The sequence below is a fragment of the Colobus angolensis genome, unplaced genomic scaffold, assembly GCF_000951035.1.
Source record: "Colobus angolensis palliatus isolate OR3802 unplaced genomic scaffold, Cang.pa_1.0 Scaffold386, whole genome shotgun sequence".
Classification (NCBI taxonomy): domain Eukaryota; kingdom Metazoa; phylum Chordata; class Mammalia; order Primates; family Cercopithecidae; genus Colobus; species Colobus angolensis.
The window spans coordinates 136922-156579 of NW_012117221.1; the positions used below are offsets into that span (position 1 = coordinate 136922).

General features: G+C 40.1%; 1 protein-coding gene across 3 annotated transcripts in view; it reads right to left on the reverse strand.

Annotated features, from left to right (window-relative positions):
• IKBKAP (inhibitor of kappa light polypeptide gene enhancer in B-cells, kinase complex-associated protein) overlaps positions 1 to 19658 on the reverse strand; it is a 65739-nt gene that overhangs the window by 17289 nt on the left and 28792 nt on the right. For all 3 annotated transcript variants that reach the window (XM_011954578.1, XM_011954579.1, XM_011954580.1), the window contains 15 exons: positions 18319 to 18425; positions 17912 to 18015; positions 16697 to 16750; positions 16494 to 16599; positions 15551 to 15666; positions 15112 to 15185; positions 13959 to 14037; positions 13789 to 13868; positions 12096 to 12233; positions 11901 to 11986; positions 11441 to 11589; positions 9052 to 9175; positions 8035 to 8132; positions 6251 to 6452; positions 4394 to 4455 (listed from right to left, as the gene is read on the reverse strand). In XM_011954578.1, coding sequence (XP_011809968.1) covers positions 4394 to 4455; positions 6251 to 6452; positions 8035 to 8132; positions 9052 to 9175; positions 11441 to 11589; positions 11901 to 11986; positions 12096 to 12233; positions 13789 to 13868; positions 13959 to 14037; positions 15112 to 15185; positions 15551 to 15666; positions 16494 to 16599; positions 16697 to 16750; positions 17912 to 18015; positions 18319 to 18425 — 1579 coding nt within the window. The remainder of the gene's footprint in view (positions 1 to 4393; positions 4456 to 6250; positions 6453 to 8034; positions 8133 to 9051; positions 9176 to 11440; positions 11590 to 11900; positions 11987 to 12095; positions 12234 to 13788; positions 13869 to 13958; positions 14038 to 15111; positions 15186 to 15550; positions 15667 to 16493; positions 16600 to 16696; positions 16751 to 17911; positions 18016 to 18318; positions 18426 to 19658) is intronic.

Here is a 19658-nt window from a genome sequence, read left to right on the forward strand (position 1 = left end):
GAGGGATCACTTGAGACTAGGAGTTTCAGACCAGTATGGGCAACAGAGTAACACCCCACCTCTACAAAAAAAATTGAAAATTAGCCAGGCATGGTGGCATGCACCTGTAATCCCAACTATTCTGGAGGCTGAAGGGGGAGGATAGCTTGAGCCTAGGAGTTTGAGACTGCAGTGAGCCATGATTGTGCCACTGCACTCCAGCCTGAGCAAGAGTGGGACTCTGTTTCTTAAAAAAAAAAAAAAAAAAGCCATCATCTTAAGAAACTAGAAAAATAAAGAGCAAATAAAATAATAAACAGAAAATAATTTTAAAAATTAATGATATAGAATACAGAAAAATCATAGAGAAAAACAATGAAACACTTCATTCTTTAATAAGATCAATAAAATTGATAAACCTCTGGCCAGAATAATCAGAAAAAAAGAAGACACATCAATATCTAGAATGAAAGACAGGACGTCACCATAGACCCTATGAACAATAAAGTAAGAGAATACTACAAACACTTTATGCCAATAAATCTGACAATTTAGATGAAATGAACAAATTCTTTGAAAGACATAAACTACCAATGCTCATTCCAGAAGACACAGATAAACTTGAATAGGCTAATGTCTACTAAAGTAACTGAATTAATAGTGAAAAACTTTCATTAAAGAAAACCCCTGGCCCAGATGGCCTTACTGGTATATTCTACTAAACATGTAAGGAAAAAAATATCTCCCAAGAGCTGAGCTGTCAGGTATTGGAGTAGCTGATCAAAGTTAACAAGTCAAAAATGAGTTAAGCCTTCAGGTATTGCATTGGTATAAGTAAGAGGCTAAAACCAGGGAAAGCACCTACTCTCTCTGTTCCATTTTTTTCCCAAAGAACAACTCACTATTCAAGAGTCAGCTGGATCCACACAGACATGAGGGTTGGTTCACTGTTGAAGGAGCTTGAAAAAAAAAGCTTTAGCAGTTTGATGGATCTTGGGGGTATGGGTGCAAAGGAAGGGGGCTAAGGGTGGAAAAGTACTGGGTAGTGAGTCACAGTGGGAAAAAATGTTAAGGTTTTTCCATTCCTTCTTATATAAAGAGGTCTTGGCAGAGGTGCCTGAAGAAGACGTTGGCCCATGGCCTCAGAGAGACCTAGGAATGAAAGCGCCAGGACTCTGAATGCAAATACTGTTTACAGGAGCATGACTAACAGGGGTCCCTGAGTCCTTGCTTGCAACTCCCTTTAGAAACTGTAATGCATTGGCAGTACGCCAAGTCTGGTGTGGGGAGGGCAGCTTTTCCTCATGTAGCCTCCTAGGTAAAGTCTATAATTGTTTATGGTCAGGTCTGAAACATCACACATAGGTTTTTAACCATGAGTCAGACTCTCATACCAACTCTACATGAAATCCTCCAGAAAACAGAAGTATAAAGAACACCACCCCTCATTTTATGACAGCAGCATTATCCTGATACCCAAAACATGGCAAAGACATTAAAAAACTACAAACCAATATCCTTCATGAACACAAACACAAAAATCCTCAAGAAAATTTTAGTAAATCTAATCTACCAGGAGAGAAAATGGATAATAAATATATAATACCAAGTGGGGTTGAACCCAGAGATGCAAGGTTGGTTTAACAGTAGAAAATCAATCACCTAGTCCACCATATCACTGGTCTAAAAACAAAAAATCATCATAGTTGAAAATGCATTTGACAAAATTCAACACCCATTCATGATAAAAAAAAAACCTCTCAGAACAAGGAATAGAAGGGGATTTCCTCAAACCAAGAGGGCAGGAATCTGCAATTTTTCCTGTAAAAGGTTAGACAGTAAGTATTTTAGGCCTTATGGACCAAACTATCTCTGTCACAACTCTTTAACTCTGCTGCTATAGTGTAAAAGCAGCCATAGACAAGGTGTAAACTAATGAGCATTGCTATGCTCCAATAGAACTTTATTTACAAAACGGGTGATAAGCTGAATTTGTCACAAGTTGTAGTTTGGCAACTCTGCAACAGAGAGCATTTAAAAAAAAAAAAGCAAATATCAGGCCAGGCCCAGGGGCTCAAACCTGTAATCCCAGCAATTTGGGAGGCTGAGACAGGCAAACTGCTTGAACCCAAGAGTTCAAGACCAGCCTGGGCAACATGGCAAAACCCCATCCCTACAAAAAATATGAAAATTAGCCAGGCATTGTGGCATGTGCCTGTAGTCCCAGCTACTAAGGAGGCTGAGGTGGGAGGATCACTTGAGCCCAGGAGGTCAAGGTTGTAGTGAGCTGAGATCACACCACTGCACTCCAGCCTGGGTGACAGAGCAAGAGTCTGTCTCAAAAATAAAATAAAATAGAATCAAATTTTAAAAAAGCAAACATGATACTTAATGATAAAAGACAACTGAATTTTCTCCAACATCAGGAAAAAGGCAACAATGTTCACTCTTAACACTTCTATTCAACACCACATTGGAAGCCTTAGAAAATGCAATAGAGATAGAGAAAAAAGTATTGATTGTAAAAAAGACATAAAACTGTATTTATAGAAACCGTGTTTGTTAATGTAGAAAATCCTAGAGAATACACCCAAAAGCTTCTAGAACTAATAAATGAGTTTAACAAGGTTGCAGGATACAAGGTCAATAAAAGGAAATTAAAAGCTAGTCAAGCCTTGAGATGACTACAGTCCCGGCCAATACCTTAAATGCAGCCTTGTAAAGGACCCTGAGCCAGAGGCCCCAGCTAAGCCCAGCCAAGATTCTTGGCCCATTGAAAAAGTGGGATAATAGGGTCTGTTGTTTTAAGCTGCCAGCTTTTAAGGTAAGTTGTTACATAGCAATAGATAATACATCTAGTGTCACAGTAATACACCCAGTGTTGGTGAGTATAGGAGACACTGAAGCACTCTCACATATCACTGGTGGGAATGCAAAATGATACGGCCACTGCAGATTAGTTCTGCAGCTCCTTAAAAAGCTAAACATCCACTTACCACGGGATGTAGCATTCCCACTCCCATCCCCACAAAGACCTGTACTAGAATGTTCATGGCTGTGTTATTCATAATAACCCCAAACTGAAAACAATCCAAATGTACATCAACTGGTGAACAGACCCACAAATTCTGACATATTCATACAACGGGGTACTACTCAGCAATACAAAGGAATAAACTATAACATGGATGCATCTCTAATGCACTATGTGAGTGAAAGAAGCCAGACTAAAAAGACTACATACCATATGGCTCTGTTTATATGAAATTCTAGATAATGCGAAACTTTACTGACTGATCAGTTTGCCAAAGGCTGGCAGTGGAGGGAGAAGGCTGACTGCAAAAGGGGAAGTAGGGAACTTGTGGGGGTGTTAGAAATGTTCTACATCATGAGTACAATGGTGGTCACACAACTACAAACATCATCAAAATGTACTCAATTCTTCATCTAAAATTGGTGAATTAACTTCATTATTTGTAAATTATACAACTGTACCACACATAATTTTATTGTATGTAAATTAGACAAAATAATTTTATGCATTAATCTTCATTTACAAAGAAAAAAAAGATAATGGCATCTTATCCATTTAATTAACCCTCTATGTGGTATATCTTTCCACCCCAACCTCTCTACTCTTTTAGGTATGTTTCATTCACTGATATTTTCAACTCAATCACCCAACAAATATTCTCTCCAGGATCTAATGACATAAAATTTTAGTTATCTTCTTTCACTCACTGTTATTTCATAAGAGACAATTACATATTTTTAAAACACAATTAAGTTACATAAATGTGCTCTCAGTAACAACTGTAAAAAACTCTCTCTCATCAAAGGTCAAAACTCTACAAGGCAATAATCCCTGGTGTCAGCTGTGCACCTGTGTACTGTTAGTCTGTGGCCAGTGTTACTGCAGTGTTCTTATTTTCGTAATAAATCCTATAATACTACCAAATGCTCATATGGGTACTTATCCTTATAATCTGCTGTAAAACTGGAACCTCCAGGTCCCCGAGGTAAAAGAGACATTTCCAATGGAGAGAACGGGAGTAAAAGCCAAGAATATGTAGCCTTCAATGATCCTGTTTCATAGTGGTCCTTTCTCATTGTTTCTACTTTGGCAAACTCAATTTTAAAAAGCACAATGACCTTGAGAGGTAATTAAGTACTTTCTACCAAGGTCAAACCATTAGTATGTTAAAGTAGAGCCCTTTCATATTCTACCTCACAAAACTGAGAGATGTACTAAATTTAGACTTCCAAGTCAAGCCAGCAAGATAAGACTGCTGGGGCAAACACTATCTCTGGACTTAACAATTATGCACAGTTCCTTTAACTTTCATCATCACTAAGATCATGAGAAGACCTTTCTTGCTGACTAGGGGTTTTAGAAGGGAGGAATTGAGTTTACCTGGGCATACTGTTCCAAAACCATGGCTGCGTCAATGTGCTTCCTCTGCTCAACCAGCTTTCCTGTAGAGACAATAAGCAGCAGTTGACTACAAAGTTAAACAGATTCTTTGGCTCAAGTGCTTCTTTAATATGTCTTCATTATGCATGAAACTATGTACTTTCTGAATTTCTGTGGGGGAATGGGGATATATAACATACAGTCCTATCTTAAATCGCAGCTGGAATCTAAATTTAGCACAGGAATTGAAAATCATATACAGCCAAAATTAGCCTTGAAAGATGCTTCCGAAGCATGTATATGGGAAAACGACCTGGTATCTCTCAAAAACCCACTTCGTCCCTTAACAGTAAGAAACCACTATTTCTTCGGTTGAGCACTAGATGGAGGTAGCTGACTTATGTCTGAGTCATGCAATGTCTTTAGATCCTAGACTTAGCCCAATTGAGATAAATCACACTGAGAGGCACAGAGAACCCGCAGCTTTCGAAGGGGCTGGCAGATTCTGGTCTCTCATTGCATGCTCACTCCAGGGCATATATCACTAAAAAAAAAGTAGGTAAAATCATCTCCACTATTTAAATAGTTAACCTTTTCTTTCTTTTGCTCTCTTGTGTAAACTGCCTACGTTAAATGTACACACAGCGTGACTCCAGTGTGTAACACTTCTCAAACATCTTTGTTTGAGATGTTTGCCACTTTTGCTAAACATCTGAGAAAACTAGAAATACTCCGTTATAAGACATGGGAAATAGCAAGCTAAGAGCTGTAAAGAATAGAAGATAAAGACCAAGAACAGAGATAGAAGGTATAAACAACCAATATCATAAATTTCTAAAGCAGAAAGGAACAATGGAGACTGAACGAATAACTAAAAGGCCTGAAATAAGGAATTCTTGACATTTGTAAAAAGAGGCCAGCTTGGAATCGGAGGGATTTGGGAAGGGCTAATAACCAGAAAAAGAAAAGTGATAATCCCATGCATTGTTATAATCCCAAGAAAAAAAGAATAATGCAAATGACAAAGAAGGACAGGTACATAAATTTAACAGGATAGAGTTTGGAATTTTTTTAGGACTGCTTTTTATTTTTTTCTTTGAGAGCTCAACAATATTTACAAGTTAGGGGAAAAAATATACTAGTCATTGCTTTACTTCAAGCACTGCTGAGAGGACCAGAGCTTCTGCTCATCTCTTTTCACAGGTGTCCTTACCCTTTCCTCCACTCTAGTACTAGATCCTGGTACCAGCCTCACCTCTGGTTCTGGCAACCCTTGTCCCTGATGCAGCTAAACTGCCTTTGCCTTCAGAATGCTTGGACATTTGGCTTTTTTTTCCCCCACTTCATTCCTGGCTATTCCAACAACCTACTGTCTACACCAGAATGGACTCATCCCAAAATTCATCTTTACTTTCTTACAGGGCACAGCCCATCCAGCTACATGGTGTGGCCGAGATGGAATAGAAGGTGATAGTTTAACTTCCATCCAGGTCATTTCCAACTTAAAAGTAAATGTTTTACCATGACTCTAACTTCTCCCCAGTCTGCTTCCTTCCCCACAGATGTGGAGATAACCCAGCTACAACCATCTACCTAAAAGGATGCAGAGCCACACAACGGAAGAGCCGATCAATCCCTATGGGAGAGAGAAATAAACATCTTTCCATATTGGGTCACTGCATTCTGGGACTCTTGTTGTAGTAGCTTATCCTTTAAAGCATTCTAAATTAATTTTTATCAGTGAGAACGAGACTGTCTCAGGGTATTCTGCCCTAAATGTATTTGCAAAATTACCAAACAAAACAAAGAAATAAAATTTTTAAAACCTTTGTAGATGTAGACAATGATTGTACTTACCAGCCAGAGTTCTGCCGAGGCCAGCCAGCTGGTCTTTGGTAAAGTTAAGCTGGGCTGCCACACAGAGGGCTTGCTTCCAGTTGCCACATGTCAGAAAGGCTGACAGAGCTTTCTCGTGGGCACCGCAACGGGCAAACATGAGCCCCGCTGGCTCATACATGTGCTCCTGCATCAGGTGTTCCCCATAAGCAATGCTGATATCCTGTGACAAGAGGAGATTTAGGACTGAGGAGGAAACATGACAATCATTTCTGAAAAGCTCCAGTGTAGCTGCCTTAGTTCCTATACTTCAAACTCCCTTGAAAGAATTACCTGGGAAAATCTTACAGTTGACCAGTTAGTGCAATTATTTTTTCATTCAAAACCTTACTGAGGATGTGCCATTTATTCACTCAACAAATAATTACTCTTAACTACATATGCACCATTCTGAGCAGTATGGATAATATAGCAAGGCAAAAAATAAAACGAAACAAATGAAAAACCATACAAGAACCACCACCAAGTTGCCGCTCTTATAGTAACAGAGGATGGACTGATGGACAAAATACAGTCTATAGCATAACGGCAAAGGTGGGTTAAGGGACAGAGGACAGTCTCCTCGCAGCCCTCAGGGAGTGTGAGCTCTGAGGGCTGTCAGGAGAATAAACCATGTGACGAGATAGGTGACAGCGTACAGGCAGAGGGCACAGAAGGCACCATGGCCACGCAGCAGGAATGTGTATGGCAGGTCTGGGGAGCAACAGGACGGCCAGAGTGACTGGAGCAAAGTGAGCGTGGGAGAGAACAGAAAACAAGGGCGAAGAGGCAGCCACCGGCCAAATCCTCGATTCTCCAGGCTGGATGTTAGGCAGAGATGCAGACAGGAATACAACATGGAGTCCCTGCCCTTAAGAAGCCCCACAGCCTGCTGGAGGAGACAATGAAGCTAATCAGCAGTTTGCCAAACACAATCACCAAGGTGAAGGCAGGCTGCTCTGGGAGCTCAGTGTTTGGCGTCTGGTCCACGAAGTGCATTCAGGAGTAACCCAAGGGTTCTGATGGACAAATGCGGCTAAAGGAAGGCTGGTGGGTAGAGAGATGGCAGAGGAATCACATGATGTGACATCTGTAGAACTACCTACAAGTAACTGGGAATGTGGACAGTGGCAGAAGCTGGTGCTGAAGAAACTGGCAGGCTTGATCACAGAAAGATGTGTATGTAGTCTGAGGACAAAGTGAAAATGGTGATGCTGGTGGCATGGTAGACTAGTGGCTAATAGCATGGGCAGGGTGGTCGGGCAGCCTGGGTTCTGTATCCCAGGTCCCGCACTTTGTAGCTCTGGATCCTCAGGCAAGTTGCTTCCTCATCTACAAGTGTGCACAGCACCCCATTAGGCTATCAAGAGGATCATATAACACATTTAGCTTATAAGCAAAGTGTGTGGTATATTAAAAAAGCTAAAGGGATGCTTTTGTAAACAAACAAAACTTTCCCTTTATGCTGAAATATATGGGAAAGATCTGTACTTGTTAGGATGATCAGTCTCACAGCAGTGAGGCTGGACAAGAGGAGGGGTGGGAAGGCAGCAGGAAACCCCACGGGGAAGGTGCTATGGTATTCCAGATGAGGACTCAGAGAACACGTCAGGACCATTCTCCCAGATAAGAAGTTCAAATTGAGGCTAATCAGTTTTACGATAAATTTTGAAGCCAAGGATGGTGTTATGAGCTCAAGATCCCCACTCCTTTCCAACTGAAGCAAAAAGCAAAACCAGGACAGCCTCATTTCACACACCACACACCTGGTACTGTTGTGAGCTTGGTGAATATAACTTCAGAGCTTCGTTATACAAGTTTTTATCTTTTATCAAGTTTAAGCATTCTGGGAAGTACTCAGGTCCTGCAGGAATAAGAGTCACACAAAGACAGACTTAAGACATGGGAAGCATAATGGACTTCATTTATACCAGTGGTCACCAAACAAAATCAGTAAGGGATCTTTTTAAGACCTAAATAATCAGAGAATCTGAAGAACAGGATCCTGGAATTTGAATTTGAATTTGAATTTTTATGAGCACCACTGCAGATTCTGAGGCAAGAGAAGCACTGATTGGGATCAGCATCCTACTTAAGAGTCCCAGCTTTCCAGCCCGGTGTTTTCTCAGCCTCCTTGAAAAGACATCGCCTGGGAAGCTTATTAGACACATGCACACCTCAGTCCTATCCCAGATCAGCTGAATCAGATTCTTCAAGGATGCCAGCAGCTGAAGGCTTAACATGCACCCCAGGTGATTCTTCCTTGCCTCCCCCCCTCCCCGCCAGTCCTCAGTAAAGAATCACAACTGTTACAGCATGAGAAGAACAAATGGCACCCCATCACTGTCAATTAAAACTGTGTCTTGCAGGGCATGGGGAGGTAGCCTCATCACTCACTCCAGACAAGCAGAGTTTCCCTGACATATCTGCAAACAGCACGAGAAGGAAGAACTGTCAACCAATTTTGATTCTGAGACACTGAAGTTAATTTCACAGGTGTTCATTCTTAACCAAAAAAGGTTAAGAAAAGGTGCTCATTCTTAACCAAAAAAGGACCTGCTCGACGTTCTTACCTAGGGAGCTCTTCCAGTTCATTAAAAGTGATTTCCTTACCTTCAGCTTTTCAGAACACAGGACAAAATAAGGTGAGCATACATCACTCTTAGAGTTTTCAGGAGTAGGAAGTGAAATCAATCACTGTCTAAACTAACAGTTTAATTTATACCTTGCCTAGTTCCAAAGAAGATCTGAAGTAGAGATGAACATACTAATCCCACGCTTACCACATTTGCTGAGGTGGCCAATGGCTTTTTCATATCGTTTTAAGTATTTGTCTATAGTAAACCGCTGATAATTAGTTTCCATTTTCTTAAGTGTATTAAGAAATGGAAGATACTCTTTGGGATCCTAAAAAAATGATTAATGAGAACTTTATTACTTGTGATATTTTTATATACAGCAATATAAATAGCATTTATATATAGCATTTATATATAGCAATAATAGCTATCTATATAGCTATATACATAATAGCAGCTACATATATATAATAGCTATATATATATAGCTATTATTGCTATAGCATTTATATACAGCAACAAATAGCATTTATATACAGCAATAAACCCAAAGCTACATAATTTTTAAATGTATATTAGATATTAACTACATATTATATAATATATAAAATCAAACTACAGTCGTCCCCCAGTATACATGGGGAATTGGTTCCAGGACGCCCCAAGGATAGCAAAATCCAAGCATACTCCAGTCCTACATTTGACCCCATGGAGTCTGGATACACAAAAAGTTGGCTCTCTGTATCTGCAGGTTTTAAATCCTGCAAATATTGTACTTTTGATCCACAATGATTGTGGATGCAGAACCTGTGGACAAAAAGGGCCAACTGTATTTGCGAGAGATCTCCATTTAGATAAACCCCCACAGTTCAAACTCGCACAGTTGAAACTCACGTTGTGCAAGGGTCAGCTGAACACCAAACAAGCTTTGGTGAAAACACATACGGAGATTCAGTTACATTTGGAACAACAGTAACTTCCTTAACTAAGTCTCACAGTATCATTTATTTCATAGGCTAGTAAGGGAAATAAGGTTTTAGTCTACAAGATATTCAACAAATGCATGTAAGCTTCTCCTAAAAGTCTAAGACACTGCTGTTTTCATGACATTCCATGCCCTCCTGAAAAGATCACATTAAAACAAAAAATAAAATTATACTGAGTTGGACACCAAACTCTGAGACCCTGCCAACCTAGTATTTATTGGCTCTATCATCTCCAGCTCTGTGCCATGCCCTATAAGCAAACTGCTTTTCTTCCTAACGGAGACGTGTTCCCTGTTTTTAACGCAACTTCCCTGCAGGCGCTGTGTACAACAGAAGCATATAGGAGGGTCACCTCACCCAGTCCCTGAAGGCAAGTATGAATGGCTTACCGGGAAGAGGCCACCTTGGCATCCTTTAACCTAGATTAGTGAGAATGAGCCAGGTGAATGGTGAGGGTGGAAACAGTCAAAGCCCATGGGTGGCAGAAGTAATGCTGCCTACCAAGGCACGTGGTGGCTGGTGGTGATGAGGGGCGAGGGAAGGGGGACAAAAGCAGTGTCTTTCCTCCATGGGCGGAGGAAAAAAAGACAATACCAAGAAGTGAGAATGGAAAGATACACAGAGGCCAGGTCAAGGAAGGGTTTCTAAGTAGTATTATGGCTTCTGAATTTTATCCTCGTAACAATGGGAGCTCATGAAAGATTTTAAGCAGAGAGAAGAAGGATCTGATTTTCCTTTTTGGAGAGATCATGGGGAAGAGACTGAGGCTGCAAAAAACTAGATAAAAAATAAGCATACCAGGGGTGCTCAAAGTTTTTGATCATAGCACATGTACCAACATAGGAAAGGAGGCCACGAGCCTTCTGTGCTCCATGTGCCCACCCTCCACTAGAAAAAAGGGCCATGTGAGAAAGAACCGGAGTGGAACATGAATCACTTGTTACATTTCCTTTATAAGAGAAGAAATTAGCTCACACATATGCCCATTATCTTAAAAATAACCATATAATTTTAGGCCGCACGCGGTGGTTCACACCTGTAATCCTGCACTTTGGGAGGCCGAGGCGGGCGGATCACAAGGTCAGAAGATCGAGATCATCCTGGCTAACTCGGTGAAACCCCGTCTCTACTAAAAATACAAAAAATTAGCCTGGCGTGGTGATGGGCACCTGTAGTCCCACGTACTCGGGAGACTGAGGCAGGAGAATGGCATGAACTGAGAAGGCAGCCTGGCGTGGTGATGGGCACCTGTAGTCCCAGCTACTTGGGAGGCTGAGGCAGGAGAATGGCATGAACTGAGAAGGCGGAGCTTGCAGTGAGCCGAGATCGTACCACTGCACTCCAGCCTGGGAGACAGAGCAAGACTCTGTCTCAAAAAAAAAAAAAAAAAAAAAAAGCCATGTAATTTTACTTCACTTCCTCAATCTCATAATCCAGAGGCTTAGGAACGTGGGCCCTAAAAACTCACAGATCTGTCTCCAGCCCTGCACTCACAGGGTGATAGCAGAAAAAATACTGCACTACCAGAAGCAGGGTTTCACATACAACGTTTGGTTCTTATATATAAACAAGAACCAAAATGGCATAAAAGTAACAACTCTACATACCTTCTGTGACTTCTCAGCTACCATGAGGACCAAATCAAAGTCATAGGTGCCAAGAGAATGATCATATAATTCATTAACATCTACCAGAAGCAGCAAATATTTCAGGGCCTCTTCAGCACTCACAGCATCAGGATCAGAGGGAGCATTTCCTAACAGTGTTTAGAAAACAAAACAGAATACAACCATTTGGGGAAAAAACCCAAAGACCTAGCAATATAACCAAAAAGACAATAAATTTTTCTCAACAGAACTGGACATCAGAAGAATTATATACACTTCTGATATTTTTAGATATGTTTTAGAGGGCAGCCCTGAAAAAAAACCGACATGGGTCTTAAAATGGCAACTAAAAGGTCACATATTAAATCCGTGGTGTGGCAATGACATGGTGATGGTCACCTGCAGAAGACCAGTGGCAGTCACGGCCACGTTAGCACTTTCTCTGTGAGTGGATCTCTACCTTGAAGCTCATGTACTTTCTGCAGTACAATTTCCAGTTCGGGGGTTGTCTTCTTTACATGAGATGTAAGTATGGAGAGGCAGTATCTGAGGTAGTAAGTGAAGAACACCAGAATGAGACAGACGAATAGGCTGGACAAGGACAACTACACACTTCTGTCTTTCAAAGGCTGCCGCCTGGTGACAGCATACGTACTTATGAGGATTTACGCTCTCCATGACTGCTCTCATAGCATCGCAGACAAGGTCTAGTTTTTTCCCGTCAGGACCCCTGGATAGGTGGACACTGCTGGTAACTGGCGGAGGGTACATGGTCTTTGTGACATCTTCTTCTCTAAGAACAGGTGTGTATGGGAAGGTCATCAACAACATGTAGCCCAGCAATCAAATTACTAACATACACCTGGCATGCTGATGATGATAAATAAAAATGACTTTTGGAAAAGTGTTGAATTATAAAAATATTGAGAAATAAAACATGTCCACAAAAGACTTATACAAATGTTTGTAGATGTTTCAGTCACATGAGCCCCAAACAGGGTACAATCCAGGTGTCCAGCAACAGGGGAATGAATAAGCAAATAGTGGTGTATTTATACAATGGCATACTACTGAGTCAGAAAAAATGAATGAGCTAGTGATACATACAAAAACACAGATGAATTTCAAGACAATGTGCTGAATGAAAGCAGCTTTATGCAGAAGAGTAATACTGTATGCTTCCATTTAGGTGAAGCTCTTGAACAGGCAAAACTGATTTATGGTGAAAAATTCAGAAGGGTAGTTGCCTGGGGAATGGGACAGGGACTGATTGAAAAGGAATTTGATGCAGCTTTCTGAAAAGGAGTAAATGCCCTCTAACTTGATAGAGGTTCATTCAGGTTACATGAAGTATACATTTGCCAAAACTCACTAAATGGCACACTTAAGATTTGGACATTTCACTGTAGATAAATATGACCTGAAAAAACGCAACAAAACCATCCCACACACAAAGAACGCCCTCTAGTTGGCCGCAACAGAGCAAGACTCTGTCTCAAAAAAAAAAAAAAAAAAGAAGTACAGGGGGTAGAGTGGACTGATGTCTACAACTCACTTAGAAATTTGTCTACAAACAAGATAAATGATGGATGGACAGATTATATAGAATGAGAATGCATATACAGAAAAATATAAACTGGTGAATCCAGGTAGGGTATATATAGGCTGCTTACTGGACAATTCTCTCAACTTTTCTCTATTTTGAAAGTGTTTCATTAAAAAGTTGAGGGGAAAGATCATCAGAGAGAAAGATGCCATTTGATTTCAATCTCCTAAGAAAAACAAATAGTTCTATATGTATATCTAAAAATCAAGTCAAATAATTCTGAATGACATATTTTAAAGACATAGTTTTTTTTTTTTTTTTTTTTTGAGGCGGAGTCTCGCTCTGTCGCCCGGGCTGGAGTACTGTGGCCGGATCTCAGCTCACTGCAAGCTCCGCCTGCCGGGTTTACGCCATTCTCCTGCCTCAGCCTCCCGAGTAGCTGGGACTACAGGCGCCTGCCACCTCGCCCGGCTAGTTTTTTGTATTTTTTAGTAGAGACGGGGTTTCACCGTGTTAGCCAGGATGGTCTCGATCTCCTGACCTCGTGATCCGCCCGTCTCAGCCTCCCAAAGTGCTGGGATTACAGGCTTGAGCAACCGCGCCCGGCCAAGACATAGTTTTAAACAGGCTGTTTTAAAAAGAAAGGAAAAGAGCAAAAAACCAACTGGCACCTAAGAGTTACAGCAATTTTTTAAAATGCACAGTAAGTAATTTTTCTTCTCTAGCTATTTACATTTGATTTCTTTAACAAGAAGAGAGAAAATTATGGAAAAGATGCTCATGAATTACTCAAAATACTTACTTCAATTCTGTAAAAAACAAATTAATATGATTCACAGAATCTATCTGTTTAATGAAGGTTTCCACATTTTCGAGAAACACCTACCAAAAGAAGGGACAAAACACCTTCGTTCAGATCACATTAGTTCAAGTACAAAGTAAGCTGGAGTGGACGGCAGCGTAGAAAGTTACCTTAGGGTTATGATCATAAATCAGATTGAGATTGATTCGCAGTTTTCTCATGCATTCAAATGCCTCTTTAAACATAAGTCTGTGAGCAGAGAAAGAATAGAAAAGGTATTCAAAAAAACTGAGCTCCACGGACCCAGTATATTTTCATTAGGATACAAACCAGTTATAATCAGATTACAGCCCCAGTGCCAATCTACTATTACTGAATTTCTACTCTGAAATTACAGAATACAAAAATCAGGTACCACATTCATTTACCTTCTTTAAAGGTGTGATTTATTCATCATGGCTGTCTGAGAACTACATCTTCACATACATACAACAGAAAATCATTACAGAAGGCCAGCCACGGTGGCTCACGCTATAATCCTAGCACTTTGGTAGGCCAAGGTGGGCAGATCACTTGAGGTCAGGAGTTTGAGACCAGCCTGGCCAACATGGTGAAACCCTGTCTCTACTAAAAACACAAAAAAAAATTAGCCAGGCATGGTAGTGCATGCCTGTAATCCTAGCTATGCAGGAGGCTGAGGTGGGAGGACTGCTTGAATCCAGGAGGCAGAGGTTGCAGTGAGCTGAGATTGTGCCACTGCACTCCAGCCTGGGTAATAGAGCAAGACTCTGAATCAAAAATAAAGAAAATCATCATGGAATTTAGGTCTACTTTTTAAACAAAACATTAGTATAGATCTTTCTAATACTAAGTTTCCTCCAAATAGGTTCAGAAAATCAGTCACTTCCTTCACAAGAGTGGCTCAGTCTTTTTTGGGTCATAGTCCCCTCTGTAAATCTGTTGAAAGCTGTGGGCTTTCTACTTGGATAAATACACAAAGATAAAGTTTGGTGTGTACTATCTCCCTGGGTTCACAGGCCACCTAAAACTCAGAGGTGTTCCCTCAGGTTAAGAGAAGCCCTCCTTTATATGATGAGCGTCACGATTCTTTCTGCTAGGAATCTCCACTACAAAATACTGTATTAAAGTCAAAAAGTTAAAAAAAAAAAAAACAAAAAAAAGAGGGCCCCTAAGAATCTGATGGATGATATAGGTCATGAGTGCTTTTCATACTTTTAAGTTCTCAAAATTGTAATAAAATACTTATTGTCTTCACATGTAAATCACAAGCCAACTAGTCGCAAACAGTATAATGGCACTTACTTGTCCAACCACTTCCGAATCTGAGCTAAAACCAGGGCTCGATGATGAATAACTTCTAAGTTTCCCCTTGGCATCTTAAATAAATTAAAGCAATAGCATTTTTAATTAAGTAGAAAACATTTAAATAGCCAGGATACACAATTTTACCTAACTCTTCGCAGAGAACTACCACAACTCTCTAAAATCAGCACACTTTTAGCAGAATCTGGTTGTTCTCTATATTTATCTTGACTTTCAAGAAAGGTTTCCCTTTGAGCCTTACTGGTCATAGCCCGTATCAACACTCCTTTGAATAAAGTGAACAGAAAGCTATCAAGGAAAGGTTTACAATCAACGATACAAAGAATAAGAGAGCCTAAAATACAACCTGAAAGAATTATGCTTGGTACTTGGCTGAATGACAATCAGACTATCTATCTTGTCTGAAAAACCAGCTTACCTGTAACACCAGCTTTGTGTCCTGGGGCACAACAGTGACAATCCGTGAACCCCTTTCCACTTTCCGTAGAACTTCCCCATTGAACACATGATTGCTGTTCAGGCCAGCCTGTAATGCTAAACACACCATTAACTAATAAGCCTTAATTATCACAATAAGCCACTCTCCATTAACTGCAATTGAAACCACACACACTATGTGAAATAGAAGAGAACAAATAACAACCATGTGCCTTAGCTCTCCCACTGAACCTCAACACTATCAGCCCTGCTGATGAACATGCCCTCTCTCTTACAGAGCCCTCACGCATATTCACATACACAGCTTCTCAAATGATCTGGAGAAACACAGTAAGAATTGGGGCAACTTCTCTATTTCTTAGCATTATCAGTGTACTATAATCATATCCATGAAAGAAAGATTCCCTATTTCCAAGTTGGAAGCAAAGAAAATAAGTTGGCTTTTTAGAATAAGGAAGACACATACACATACACGCCACACACGCAGAGACAGATAGGGCATGGAAGAGAAGACAAAATGCAGCCAATATCCTACAAACCACGAGATGGAGCCCAGATGTACAGTGGAGGGTGGGCACAGTGGGAAAAGATTACACAGAAGGTAAAACATTTGGGATCTACATAGTAATTCCAAATAAAATATTAGATCAATTACATAATAAAATTTCCCGAAAAATGTTTAAGTTTAGAATGTGCTGCTTAAGGAAGGAACTCCCTTCCTTGGATGTCTTTACTAAAGTGCAGAATGATTTAACTGAGACATTATGTTGAAATTAGGGTCTAAGTAAAATAACTCTAAAGATTTTCTCCAGCCTAGGACTCCTTGATAAAAAGCCAAAGTAGATGAAGAATTCAAAAAGTCATCAAGACTCCAAAAGACATCGCAGGTGGGACCATTTCTATTTTATACATTAAAAACTTACTTTTAAATGAAGCATCCCTCAGGCAAAAACACTGGCAGGTATGGGAATGGGTTGTCAACAATAAAAACTCATCATATACTGCAAATGACGTGATATTTGACGCAACCTACAAGGGAAGACCAGAAAGGCATGGGGGAAAGTCAGCTTGATTACTTGGAGCCAACACTGTGAAAAGGATCCAATACCAGACCAAGCCTTGATACCTCAATGTTATTGATGAAAAAGCGACACCTGTCAGTCAGACCAAGGACACATTCCTGCAAAGAAATAAAACAGAAATCACAGGCAAGTCTACTTCAAATCAGGTAAGCCTACCTTTTCTATCATATACTTCTACCGCCCTATGATTTCACACCTAAGTTCCTGTAATCAGGACTAAAAATACCTAAAACGCAGCTAGCCCAGTGCAAAATGGAATGTGAAGCCATTCAATCCATCAGTGAGCCCTGACGTCTCCATCTCCTACATGTATCTCAAACCCATCTCCTTTTTCCCCTCACTAACTCTACTCAAGCTTTGTTGATTCCATATTCCAGTCTTGTCACTCTCTAACCAGCTCTCTTCTGGGCAGCCAGAATCACTGTCCAAACCATGAAGCAGAACACATTACTCTGTTGATTAAAAATCACTAGAAGTTTCTAATCTTTGTTCAATTAAAAAACCCAAATTCCCTTCTATGACTGTCATTGAGCTCCGGCTACAATGCTTCCATTCAGTCCCTTGAATAAGATGAGCTCTTGCTAAGTTCAAGGAGTTTGTTCTTCCTTCTGCCTGGAGAGAGAGCCTTCTTTTTCTTCACATCTCAGCACACACATCACTGACTCCGAGAGGCCTTCCTGGACCACCAAATGCAGGACTCTCATTCTTATAGCCACCACCCTCAAATTACCCCTCAAACATCTCAGTATTCTCTACCAGCACACCCTGTCCATTTCCATCACACTCCCAACAAAGGGAATTATTACATTGAAATTAACAGATCACAAGTTCCAGAAGAGCAGGAATTAGTCAAGTGGTTTTGTTTTCCAACCACTGTATTCTACCATCCACCACAATTACAGGTATTCTAATATGTGTTGAATAAAAATCTACTAAAACTATTTTCAAGATCATATTTCTGTTTTCCTCAAAAGCTATTAAATAAAATTAACTTTGAATGATTTGTACAACTAGGGATAAAAGGTTGCTAATCACATACATTATCTCATTTAGTCTTCTGAACCCTGATGGACAGATACTGATTTGCCCATTTTATAAATGAATAAGGTGTGGCTTATGAAAGTGAGATCATTTCCCACTATTGCCTAGGCATTTAGTGGAGACCCAAGTCCACCTCCAAAGTCCACTTTCTTTCTACCTAATGCCATCAGTCCCTGGGTAACTACTTCAAGTAAGTTTCCTGCTTCGTGTTCACTTACCTCTTCTCCAATCATGGCCAATTCGGTCTGGGTGCATGGGTAAGGAAACCGAACAGGAAATCCACCAGAGTTCTTCCATGGTTTAACAGCCAGAGAAGGTGACTCTGCAGGATTCACAGATCTAGTTTACAAATAGCTGATGTGTTCTTTGTAAAAAACCATCAACATCAATACTTGATAAACACTTAACATGCAATTTCAATCACTTTTTTAAGAGTACGTTAGTTCATTAAAAGAGGAAACAGGAGTAGAATACACCTGCCAATTCCACGCTCAAGCTCAGGGTTTTCCAGGGTAGTTAAAAGACCTGACAATCAATGTTGTACTGACAAGATACAAGTACATGTTCTTAAGAACTAAGCGTCTATGTAAGTCATAATATGCTTTCCTAACACCTTGATACTCACCCCAAAGGTACTTGAATATCTGGCCATCAGCCAGCTGTAATGCTACTGACTTGGTCTTGGAATTGCAACATAGACTGATTATGACCCCATCCACCGTTGCAGATGAACTGACAAAAAAAAAGGAGGAGGGCATGTAAATAGATCTTTTTTTCTCAAAAATAGTGACATTTCACTGATTTTAAAAATCAACAATCTCCTTTTGGTGCTGCACTACCTATTTCAATACAATGTAGACTAAATACGTATATACACACCCAATACTACACACACACTTACACACTTAGAGACAGACGGATGGTTGGATGAATAGATAAAACTATTCCAAACCAAAGCCCAGATAAAGCCACATCTGCTACATGACACCATTTTCCACAAACCCAGTAAGGCAATAAGACAGTTATTTACACTGTGAAGTCATCACTCCTCTTCTGGCCACAACTTACTGCAACTTATTACAATGTATTGCCTTCATTAGACATGGATGGTACCAATATCATTTCTGTCTGCTTAAAACAGTTAAAGCAGCTTGTCTGTAGGAAAATGAGCACACTCAATATCTGTATCACTAATCATGTCGATTGATGGAAAATTGTGGGTTTTCACTAATGAGATCAAGGGAATATGTTATCACCGTTACATTTTTTCCCTGAGTCAATGGAGAGAAGTAAAATTTTACTCTTTTTTTTTTTTGACAGTATCTTACTCTGTTGCCTAGGCTGAAACGCAGTTGACGCAATCATAGCTCACTGCAATCTCAACCCCCTAGGCTCAAGTGATCTCCCACCTCAGCTTCTCAAGTAGCTTGGACCACAGCCACAGAAGCAGAATTTCTTAAAAGAGAAGGAAGAGGTAGTGATTAAAAAAAAAAAAAAAAAAAAGGAGACAAAAAAGGAGTGATAAAAACAAATGATGTTAATGCGAACATTTAATTCAAAGTTTTTAACCAATCTACAAAAAAACTAAAAATTATAACAATTATAACAAATGTCTCACATTTTGTGAGGACAAACTATCTGTCAAGAAGAGAACAAACTCTGGAGCTAGACTGGCTGGGATTCGATCCTGGCTCCACCTGCATGATCTCAGGCAAGTTACCTAACTGTTCCATGTCTTAGTTGCCTCATCTGTAAAATGATGGTGCAAATGGCACATACTTTAAAGAGGTATTATGAGAAATAAATAAGCTAAGACAGAGAAAGGACTTAGAAGGGTGCTTTTTACAAAGTACAAGCTACAGTAAATGTAGACTACTTAATCGAGGGACTTTGAAGTCCTCAAAAGCATTAACATTTTATATGAACAAAACAGCCTTTCTGAGAAACAAAAGTCAAAGCAGTAGA